Here is an 11662-nt window from a genome sequence, read left to right as displayed (position 1 = left end):
TATATATATATATATAAAGAGGATGTTTGCCTTAGGGTGCATGATTTTGCCACAGAAAGAGATAGAAACAGTGAGAGGGAAAGTGAGAATCACCCCCAGGGGGGATGGCCACACTGCAATCCCTTCTCCATTCTCCTCCTGGGATCTTGGGCACGCACACATATGCACCCGGTGTGATTTAAGACACCAGATCCAGGACTTGAACTGCGGTTGGCCCAGTGGGAGTCCAGTGACATAACCGCTACACCATTTGCTGGCCCCAAGCATTTATTACTTTTTTTTAAGGAGAAAGAGAGCAAAGAAAAAGAACAAAGGTCCCTGGTTACAGATGAGAATCCAAGACAGAACATTCCAGCATGCCGTCATTGCAAGAGCTGCTGCCCCTCTTCCTGCCCTCTGTATCCAGCTGTTCAGTTGTGCTGCGGCATCTCGAAATGTGATCCTCACATGGGTCCCCCCTGCTAGGTCTTGGCCACATTCCCTATTCTCTTCTTAGAGGTTTTGTTTGGCCCCCTTCCCACTTCCCAGCTCTCTGTTCATGTTCACCCCGTTCTCTCATCGTCTCCTCGGGTCTCCACCCTGGGCATGGCTGTTGCACTCCTCTTTTCCCTTTGTGCCTTCAGCCTCACTGTGGCTCCCGAGCGCTCCCTGAACGCGTTCCCAGTCTCTCTCCTATGACTCTTCTCAAGTCAGACTCTGAGCCACTAGGAGGTAAGGCTGGCTTCTCCCTTAGACCTGGGAAGATTTCCCTCCTGGTGAGGAAGTGGAGGGATTGGGCCTCCTCTCAGGCGGCTCCCGGAGCTGGAAACCTGCCTTCTGATTCTTTAGCTTCTCTTCCGCACATGAGTCCAGGCCCCCCTATAAAAACTTACTGGTGCCTGATTATGCAGAACAAGCCATCAGACATGACAAGATACCGCAGTCTGAGAGACACTGACGCTGCGGCGGGGCGCAGCACATCCCATCCTACCCAGCTCTGAAAACGGCTTCAGGAGGTGGTTATTATTTTGCCCCCATTTCAGAAGCGAAAAGCCGATGATGGAGAAGATTAGTTCAAGGAGGTCCTTGAGTTAAAGTCATATTCAAGACTGGACTCCATTCCGAAGGCTGTAAAGAGCCACCGAAGGGAAGCACGTCAGCAGGTCTAAGTTTCAGAAGGCTGACTCTCAGAGAATCTGAGGGTGACTGAAGGAGGCAAGTCTCTAAGTCTCTGGAAACTGTTTTATTTTTTTGTTCATAGAGCCCCCCCCCCCCCATGGCAGAAAAAAACACCTCTTACCTGCATAGCTGGAAGACAGCTGGAGGAGGAGGAGGAGGAGGAGGGAGAGGAGGCAGCTAGGCAGAGAAGAGCGCAATTCACTTGCCATCTTCGCTGTTCCTGGGGACAGAGAGCCCCAGCAGTGGGGTCAGGCCTGGCAGAGACCCTTGGGGCGCATTCTTTACCACTGAAAAAAGCCTGAGGGAGGTCGGAAGGGCAGTGCTGTCTGGGCCCTGCCTCCACCCAGCCGGTGCCACAGCTGTGTCCATAGGAATAGCGCACGTCACCCTTGCCAGGCGCTTACACAAAGGGCTACAGACTGAGGGCATGACCAGGGTTCGCCTGTCCCACCCCCTCAGGGCAACGGAGCAGCAGCTGCCTGGTACAGGGCCTTTCTCCCCACTCCCTCCTGGCGAGCCTTTGAAGGGGCTTCCAGGGGCTGGTTAGTGGACAGGATCCCTCTCTGACCCCAGGGAGAGGCCTGTTCATGTGTCTGTGAGGCCTCTTCAATCTCTCTTCCCCCAGAACTAGCCAAGGGAGAGGGATTATTGTTGGCCTCTTAAAAAAAATTGGACTGTTTCCTGTTTTCATGTCTTACAACTGTCCTTGCCAGGGCATTCTTGATGTCTGTCTAATCCCCCTCCTACTGCAAATCCAGACATCCTTCCTTGTCCGGATTTCTGACAGCAACTTGGGTTTAGTTAGCGTCTCACCCCCAAAGATTGCATTTAGGGAAGTCATGAGTTGAATGCCAGGGGTCCATGGCTGCCGGTGCTTAGAGAGGCAGGGCTGGAGGGAGGCAGTCAGTACAGGCACCTGGGTCCGAGCCAGAGAGCAGGCCACACCCCAGCCTTGGCACCCTGCTCCCATTCCCGCAGTGTTACATAGGAATTGAGATCGGAATGGAAATATGACTCTTTTTTCTGCCCCAGTCTCACCCGAGAATTGTAAGAGTGAGATCAAAACCAGCTTTCCAAAATACTCGTATGTTGGGTCATCGGAAAAGTCATGACGTAAATTTTTCTTTTTTTTTTTTTAATGCAAAAATGCATCATGACTTTTCTGATGACCCAATAGCTCCCAATCTTAAAGCAAGGATGCCTCATCAATGGGCTAGCAGGTGGCATGGTGGTTAAGGCACTGGACACTTCCACATGGCTGACCACAGTTCAAGTCCTGGACTCTCAGGTGCTGGACTCCCACATGGGCGACTGTGATTTGAGTCCATGGTCAACTGTAGTTCGAGTCCTGGACTTGGTGGCTTGCTTTCTCACTCTTCCTCTCTCTGTCTCTCTCTCTCTGGTCAAACTGAAGAAGAAAAAGAAATAAAATTAAATAATTAAAAAATGTTTTTTTCTAGGGTCAGCAGGTGGGATGGCGGTTAAAGTGTTTGCTTTCTCACTTTTCTTCCTTCTCTCTCTCTGATGAGTGCACACACCCTATATCACATTAAAAATTTAATAATAATAATTAATTATTTTTAAAATAGTTCCTTGACTTCTCTATCCGTGTGCCAAATGCTCACTAGCTCTATAGCCAGCACTTACACACTGACCAGCACAAATACAGAGCACTTCCGTCATCACAGAAAAATTACATGGGGCCAAACAAATGATATTGGGCAGCAAGAGGTAGGACAGGACTGGGACATTACATTTCTGCTTCCGTGCGAAACAGGCACAAGATGGGACGGATTCTAGTCAGCTGAGTCTGCGACTTGCATGTCCTCTCCCTCTGCAAGGCAGCTGGAGGTCTGGCACTTGCAGAGTTCGAGCACTCTGGAGCTGTGTGGGTGAAAGTCGAGATTAGAGGAGTGAATCCCGGGGGAAAATGAGCTCTGTGCATCCCGACCTTCTTTTCAAGTGGAGAGTCTTTCATTCTGGAACCTAAAAACTCCCTGGGATGCTTTTTCTCCACTACGCTCTATGCTCTATGCACAAGATGTTCTCCAGGGCACGGTTTGGGGGTGGTAGGCTCTTACAATTGCCCAGCACCAAGCTAGCTGTCCAAAGCTGAATGGGGTGGGGCTAGTACGTGGCATGGTGATTACGGGTGCTGGACTCCCATATGGCCGACATGGTTTGAATCCCAGATCTGGCAGCTTTCTCTCTCTCTCTCTGTCCTTCTTTAGTCAAATTAAAATAAATCAATAAAGTTAAAATAACATAATTCTTTAAAAAAAAATAAGCTGGGTGGGGATAGAAGGATTGAGGTGGGAAAAGGCAACAGAAAAGGTAAGCTGCTGGCCAATCAAAGCCGCTTTGGAGAAATCACAGCATCTCTGAAACAAAAGCACCCCGCCTGCCTGAGTGCTTTCACATGCCACCATTCTACGCAGTTGACATGCATCAGGTCACCTAATTCTCTTTTTTAATGATTCCTTCTCTCAAGTTTTTGCTATACTAGAGGGAGCATGTGTTTGCTGGAGGGAGAGAAGGGGGGGGGAAGCATCCTCCCGGTAAATAGCCATGCTACAATCTCCTCTCCATTTCTCCTCTTGGGATTTTGGGTGTGCATGCACATGCACTTGGTAGGGTTCAGAGTACGATGCAGGAGACATTCTCTCAAGAGAAAAAGGAAAGTTTATTGTGAGAAAGAGCACCTGGGGGAGTCTGAAGCCAGAGGTGCCTCAGCCCACCCTACCAAGGATACTGGAGGATTTATATGGGAGGGGTGGAGCGGCAGGGTCACAACAATGGTGGGGGTGTTGATTAGCTTACTTGCCAAGGTGACCTTATCAGCCCATCCATGGTGTCAGCTGCCAGTAAGGGAGGGCTCTGGCCTGAGGATTCTGGTCAAAGGTTGCTCCAACCATCTCCTTATTTTCTGGCAGGAAATGACCTAAAGGTCATTCGGGGCCCTTCTAACAGCACCCAAAGTGATTTTCAAGCTACTGCGTCCAGGACTCGAACCTCACAGTTGGCCATGTGGGATCCAGCACCCTTAACCACCACACCAAAGACTAGGCCCTAATTCATGTTTTTTGTTTGTTTATTTGTACACCAAAGACTAGGCCCTAATTCATGTTTTTGTTTTTGTTTTTTCTTTTCTTTCTTTCTTTTTCTTTTTCTTTTCTTTTTTTTAGAGAGATTTTTGCTATAGGGCACATGTGCTCACCAGTGAGACAGAGAGATGGAAATCAAGAAATCACGGGGGATGGTCGTGCCACAGGCACATGTGCTCACCAGTGAGACAGAGAGATGAAAATCAGGAAATCATGGGGGATGGTCATGCCATAGTCCTTTCTTCTCTATTCTCTTGGGATTTGGGGCACCTGCACACACACACTCAGTGTGTTTCAAGCTGCCTGGTCTGGCACTCAAACCGCGGTTGACCATGTGGGAGTCCAGCACTTTAACCACTACGCCACTTGCTGGTTCCTAAGTCTTTCTTTAATTTAATTTTTTAAAAAATTTATTTTGTCTATGAGTGAGAAATATAGAGAACAAAAAAGAGAATCACCTCCAAAAGGATCCTGACACTGCGGTCCACTCCCCGTCTCCAGCCAGCCCTGGATCTGTGAGTTCTCTGGATTGAACTGGTGACCTTGCTGTGTGACATTGCCCCCAGGGCATAGTGTTTTACCACTGGGACACCATCTGGCCCCCAACCGCCTTAATTCTGCTGACAGTAAAGTAAACGTTAACCTACTATCACCTTCGCTCTACAGATGAGGAACCTGAGGTACAAAAGCGCCTAAGGGCCTCGGTCAAGGTCAAGGTCACACCACTAGGGAGTGGCAAGGCTGAGACCCAAGTCCAGCTCTCTAGCCCCTGAAGTGGCCCTCGGGACCACGACACCAGGGCCCTGAGCTACCTTACATTATGCTCTCAATTGCCTCAACTCTTCTGAGAAGGGGTGACTTCCTGGAGCGGTGGCCAGCAGTCCCTTAGATGACACGATCTTTGGGCAAATGCAATGCGTACAATGGAAGGGGAAAAGGGCCACCAGCAGAATGAAGCCAGTGTTGTTTCCATTTACAGAAATCTGGAATGTAGACGCGTAAGGTTCTGCTGGGCGTCGAGCATGACCTGGCTGTGTCTAGGAGGCCACGCTTGTGCTGGCGTGCTCATCTTTTCTTTCAGCACCTAAATGCTACTTTACTTCCTTGTGTGTAGCGCATGCGATACTGCAAGTGTTCTCCAGTCACTTCTCGTGTGCATTGCTCTCCTCAGTAATTTCCTTGTAGGGCCAGCAGGTGGCGTGGCAATTATGTTGCAGAGTTCCTATATGGCTGATGACGGTTCAAATCCCGGGCCCAGTGGCTTGAAAATCATGCTGGGTGCATGTCTGTGCATGCCCAAGATCCCAGGAAGACAATGGAGAAGGCATTGGGTCGTGATGTGACCATGCCACATTAAGGCGTGCTTTTTATTTCTCTCTCTGTCTTCTCTCTCTCTCTCTCTCTCTCTCGGGAGTGCACATGCCCTAAGGCAAAAACCTCTAAAGAAAAAAATAACTAATGGGACCAGCAGTTAGTGTAATGGCTACGTAGCTGAACTTCCATGTAGTCGACCGTGGTTCAAGTCCCAGACCTGGTGGCTTAAACTCACGCTGGGCGCGTGTGCATTTGTGCCCAGGATCCTGAGAGGAGAATGGAGAAGGGATTTCGGCATGGCCATCCCCCCTGGGGGGTGATTTTGTGCTTTCTGTCTCTCTGTGTCTTTCTGTGTCTGCATGCACCCTATAGTAAAAAAAAAAGAAAAAATAACTAATAATTTCAGTTTAACTTACACCTCCAACCAGGTCTAATAACAGGTCACGCACCTAGTCATGCATGCAAACTGACAAACTTGGAATATAACACATTAATTAACATTCTGTGCACATGTGAAAAGTAATCTTTCACTAAATGCGAGTTTACCCAGAGTTATCCAGTAACAGTACTATATATATATGTATATATATATGTGTGTATATATATATAATTTATTTATTAATTATATTTATTCATTCATTTATTTTTAATTTGACCAGAGAGAGAGAGGGAAAGTGAGAAAGCAAGCTGCCAGGTCCGGGGACTCGAAACATGGTCAGCCATGTGGGAATGTCCAACGCCTTAACCATCACGCCACTTGCTGGTCCCAGTACTATATATATTTTTAAGAATTATTTTTTGGGACTAGCAGGTAGTTTGGTGGATAAGGGCACTGGACTCCCACATAGCCGACCACAGTTCAAGTCCTGGACCTGGCTTCTTGCTTTCTCACTTTCCCTCTCTCTATCTACTCTTTCTCTCTTTCTCTCTCACTCTGTCCCTTTCTGGTCAAATAAAAATAAATAAATAAATAAATAGTTAAAAAATAAGTCTTTAAAAAAAGAAAAGGAAGCTGATCCTTGTTTGTCTCCAACCAGTCTCTCCAACTTCACATGACCCATCACTTAGCTGGCTCCCTTTGGCCACATGCTACTGTCCTATCTCTGCAGGTAGATACTGAGAATGGTGACTTGGGCCTCCATCGAAGATGTCACGCCGCAATCCCTTCTCCTCCATTCTCCTCTCAGGATCTTGGGCACCCACGCACATGCGCCTGGCGTGAGTTTTAAGCCACCGGGTCCAGGACACGAACTGTGGTCGACTACATGGGAGCCCAGCGACATAGCCATTACGCTAACTGCTGATCCCAAGTATTTTTATTTTTTAATTTGACGAGAGAGAGAGAAAAAAAAAGTGAGAAAGGAAGCTGCTAGGTCCAGAACTCAAACTGCAGTTGACCATGTGGAAGTCCAGCACTCCAACCACCATGCTACACGCTGGCCTCCAGTACTATATATTTTTTGAAGAATTATTTAATTTAATTTTATTTATTGTTATTAATTAATTTATTTTTTGAAGAATTATTTAATTTGATTTTATTTAACTTATTAATTTATTTAAGTTTGACCAGAGAGGGACAGAGAAAGCAAGAGAGATGGAAAGCAAGAAAGCAAGCCACCAGGTCCAGGACTTGAACCATGGTCGGCCATGTGAGAATCCAGTGCCCTTAACCTCCACATCACTTGCTGGCCCCTATTATTATTATTATTATTATTATTTTATTATTTTTTAAAATATGGAAGGCTTCACGAATTTGCATGTCATCCTTGCGCAGGGGCCATGCTAATCTTCTCTGTTTCGTTGCAATTTTAGTATATGTGCTGCCGAAGCGAGCACTATTTTTAATTTGCTATAGAGCACGTGTGCTCACCATAGAGAGATAGAGAGGAAGAGAGGAAGAAAGTGAGGAAGCAAGCCACCAGGCCTAGAACTCAAATGGCAGCCATCCACGTGGGAGTCCGTGCCCTAACTGTCATCCTACCTGCTGGTCCTGATATATGTGCTTTTTAAAAGAAGTTTATTTGAGGGATCGGCAGATAGTGTAGCGGTTACATCGCTGGACTCCCACATGGTCAACCATGGTTCAAGTCCTGAATCCGGCGGCTTGCAAATCACACTGGGCATGTGTGCATACGTGCCCAAGATCCCGGGAGGAGAATGGAGGAGAAGGGATTGTGATGTGGCCATCCCCCCCGGGGGGTGACTTCTCACTTTTCACTGTGTCTGTCTCTTGCTCTCCAGTGGCAATGTGCACCCTAAGGCAAAAACCTCTCAAAAAAAAAAGTTTATTTGAGCCAGCAGGCAGCATGGTGGGTAAGGTGCCGAGATCCCACAGGGCTATCTCTACAGTTTGAGTCCTGGACCCAGTGGCTTAAAAAATATACCAAATATGTGTGCCCAGAATCGTGAAAGAAGAAAGGAAGAGAAGGGATTGTGGGATGGCCATCTCACCTGGGGTGGGGGGGTGCTTTTTCACTTTCCCTCCCTCTGTGTCTCTCTCCAGCAAGCGCAAGCACCCTATGGCAAAAATATAGTTTTAAAAAGTTTATTTATTCATTTTATATATGGGTGGGAGAGAGCCAGCAACCTTCCTATATGGGCTGCCTCACAGAGTGCCTCCTGCACAGCTGCACCACGGACCAGCCCTCAATATTATGTAAGCTTTTCTAGATAATGTGTAAAATATATACCCTTATACAACTTGTCTATCATTATAAGTTATAATAGATACACTGGCCCAAATACCTATTTACCTAATGCATAATTCTATGTTAATGTGTAATATTGCTCTTTTGTATTTGAAAACATTTTTTTTTTTTGAGAGGTTTTTGCTATAGAGCGCATGTGCTCACCAGAAAGACAGAGACAGAAAGCGAGAAATCACCCCCCACCCCCAGAGGGAATGACCATGCCACAATCCCTTCTCCTCTCCGGATCTTGGGCACACACACACACGCCCAGAGTGAGGTTAAACCACCTAGTCCGGGACTCGAACCGCAGTCGACTAGCGACATGGGAGTCTAGCGACATGGCCATTATGCCATCTGCTGGTCCTGAAAAAAATTTTCTCGGGAATCAGCAGTTAGCGTAATGGCTATGTCGCTGGATTCCCACGTAGTCGACCGCGGTTCCCGTCCTGGACCCGGTGGCTTAGAACTCACGCCGGGCGCGTGTGCGTGCGTGCCCAAGATCCCGAGAGGAGAATGGAGGAGAAGGGATTGCGGCGTGACCATCCCCCCTGGGGGGTGATTTCTCGCTTTCTGTCTCTGTGTCTCTCTCTGTCTGTCGGGCGAGCGCACGCGCCCTATAGTGAAAAACCTCTCAAAAAAAAAATATTCTTATAAAATAACACACCTTCAACATCTCCGTAATCTGAGGGCAGCCTCCATAGTCTCTGAACCCTTCCACGTATCTGTCGCTAGAGGGAGCTCTAGGAGAGTCACTGCACGTGAGGACCGTGACAGCATGCACTCACCACCCTCCCCCCTTTTAAAAGTTTTTGCTATATGAAAAGTATTTTTGCTAATAACAATAAGAATTCATCTTATGGATCAAATCTGGCACTTGGACTTGTTTTTTTTTTTTTTTTCCAGAAAAGAAGGTGGATTTGTGCAGATTTGAACTGAAATGCTACGGGGAGTCCTGTAAAAGAGGCATGGGGCTGACTGATAGGTCCCGAGGGGTAGAGCGGCTGGATGCGAGACCAAAGGCAGATTTCTGCTCAATACCAAGAATCTCCCCTCCATCAGAGCTATCCAATCGCGGCGAGAACCGATGACAGGAGCGTTTCCCGGCCCCGGGTCTTCAGGCCAGCCCAGAGCGGGAGGCACCGCTAGATCGGCGCCTCTTCCCGGCTGCAAGAACATGCGTTCTCCTTCCACGTCTTCTCCGCTCCTCCCGCCTCCGTCTAACCTCCCTGGCATCTTCATTTTCTCCACCTTCGCGGCAGGATCTTCCCAGGAAGCCCCAGGAGAGCCCCCAGTCCGCCCTGCAGCAGCCGGCGCCCACGGCGTCCCCATCCCCGCCGACAGCTGGTGGCCAGGAGCCTTCGGGGCGGAGCGTCGCGCTGTGCTCACAACCCGGCCGCGGGAACGCGGAGCCGAGCAGCGACACCGGTTCCTGCGAGCCAAGCCTTTGCCCTTTCCGTCCCCCGCTCTAGGAACGTGCTTGTCCGCCCCTGTAGCCTGCGCTTCTCTGCTCCGGGCCAGTCTGGACTCAGGAGGGCCGAGCCGGTAGTGTCGCTTGGCCAGTGGGTCGCCAGGAGGAAGACGCAGATGGCCATTTCGACACCTGACGGTGGCGCCGTCACTCCGCAGTGGTCCGGCCGAGCGCGCAGTGACGCCACTTTGTTGTAGGTGGAGCTGGGCGACGTCCCCGCCCCGCAGTCCTAGTGCTAGGGTTCTTCTCTTTCCCCCTAAAGAGAAAACTGTGGCGGCATAATTCAGTAGTCTGGAACTCCTAGCGTTCTTCTGGAGAGGTTTTCGCTATAGGGCGCGTGCGCTCGCCAGACAGAGAGAGAGAGAGAGAGAGAGAGGAAAGAGAGAAATCACCCCCCAGGGGGGATGGCCACGCCGCAATCCCTTCTCCTCCATTCTCCTCTCGGTCTCTTCTCGGGATCTTGGGCACGCACGCACACGCGCCTGGCGTGAGTTCTAAGCCACCGGGTCTGGGGCGCGAACTGAGGTCAACTACGTGGGAGTCCAGCGACATAGCCATTACGCAAACTACTGGGCCTCCTAATGTCCTTGTTCCAGAACTGGCGGACCTGACGGCTTCACAGGACATCGGATGTATGGAATCCCAGCTCCACCTGCCTGCAGCTGCCTTGGACCGGCAGTGGGGCAGACCCTAGTTCTGTCTGTGGGAAGACCTGTGACCCTGGTCAGATAGCTTAGAGAACTTGGATCCCAGGACCAGCAGTTAGCGTAATGGCTATGTCGCTGGACTCCCACGTAGTCGACCGTGGTTCGAGTCCCGGACCCGGTGGCTTAGACTCACGCCCCGGCACGTGTGCGTGAGTGCCCAAGATCCGGAGAGGAGAATGGAGGAGAGGGGATTGCGGTGTGGCCATCCCCCCTGGGGGGTGATTTCTCGCTTTCTATCTCTCTGTCTCTCTCTGGCTGTCTGGTGAGCACACGCACCCTATAGCAAAAAATAAAACCCTCTCCAAAAAAAAGAACTTCGACCTCCCCCACCCCACCCACCCCATAGGATGCGTAGGCGAGACAGAGACAGAGAGAGGAAAAGTGAGAAATCACCCCCCAGGGGGGATAGCCAAACCACAGTCCCTTCTCCATTCTGCTCTGGGATTTGGAGGCATGCAGGAGCATGATTGTGATTTTTTCTGTTTCTTTTTATTTCCTTCTTTTTTTTTTTTTTGAGAGGTTTTTGCTATAGGGCGCGTGCACTCGCCAGACAGAGAGACATAGAGACAGAAAGCGAGAAATCCCCTCCAGGGGGGATGGTCACGCCGCAATCCCTTCTCCTCCATTCTCCTCTCAGGATCTTGGGCACGCAAACACACGCGCCCTGCGTGAGTTCTAAGCCACTGGGTCTGGGATGCGAACCACGGTCGACTATGTGGGAATCTAACAACATAGCCATTACGCTAACTGCTGGTTCCCTCTTTTCCTTCTTTTTGGATAAATTTTTTCTATAGGCCACATGCAGTCCCCAGAGAGACAGAAAGCGAGAAATTAAGACATTACCACCCTCCCATGTCCCCACTGCCACGACGCTGCATTCTCTTCTCGGGATCTTGGCCACACATGCCCACATACACCTGGTGTGAGTTTCAAGCCCCCGGCTCTGGAACTGGAACTGTAGTAACCATTGCACCATCTGCTGGTTCCCCCTGACCTGATTTTCAAGCCACTGGCTCTAGGACTTGAACCATAGTTGACCACATGGAGTCCAGCACCTTAACCACCACACCATCTGCCGACCCCTGAACTTCAATTGCTGTAGCTATAAAATAGAGGTTATCAGGACCAGCAGATGGCATAATGGCTATGTTCCTGGCTGACTGTTGTTCTGCTCCCAGACCCTGGCGGCTTGAAACTCACACCAGGTGTGTGTGCGTGCAT

The 11662-nt window shown here is 49.5% G+C and overlaps 1 protein-coding gene and 1 non-coding gene across 2 annotated transcripts in view; both read right to left on the bottom strand.

Annotated features, from left to right (window-relative positions):
* Positions 1 to 1516, bottom strand: part of MOG (myelin oligodendrocyte glycoprotein) — a 17042-nt gene extending 15526 nt beyond the window's left edge. Inside the window, exon 1 of the mRNA XM_006160305.1 lies at positions 1280 to 1516. Within this exon, the coding sequence (XP_006160367.1) occupies positions 1280 to 1367 (88 nt within the window). The 5' untranslated portion in view covers positions 1368 to 1516. The remainder of the gene's footprint in view (positions 1 to 1279) is intronic.
* A 5789-nt stretch (positions 1517 to 7305) lies between these two features.
* Positions 7306 to 7412, bottom strand: LOC114010002 (U6 spliceosomal RNA). Its single transcript, XR_003551396.1, has one exon. It is a non-coding gene; the product is annotated as a U6 spliceosomal RNA (small nuclear RNA).
* Positions 7413 to 11662: the final 4250 nt, after the last annotated feature.

Source organism: Tupaia chinensis, unplaced genomic scaffold (genome assembly GCF_000334495.1).
Source record: "Tupaia chinensis unplaced genomic scaffold, TupChi_1.0 Scaffold000678_1, whole genome shotgun sequence".
NCBI classification, from domain to species: Eukaryota; Metazoa; Chordata; class Mammalia; order Scandentia; family Tupaiidae; genus Tupaia; species Tupaia belangeri.
Note: the sequence above shows the minus strand (reverse complement) of the source record. Positions and strands in the feature narration are given on the sequence as shown.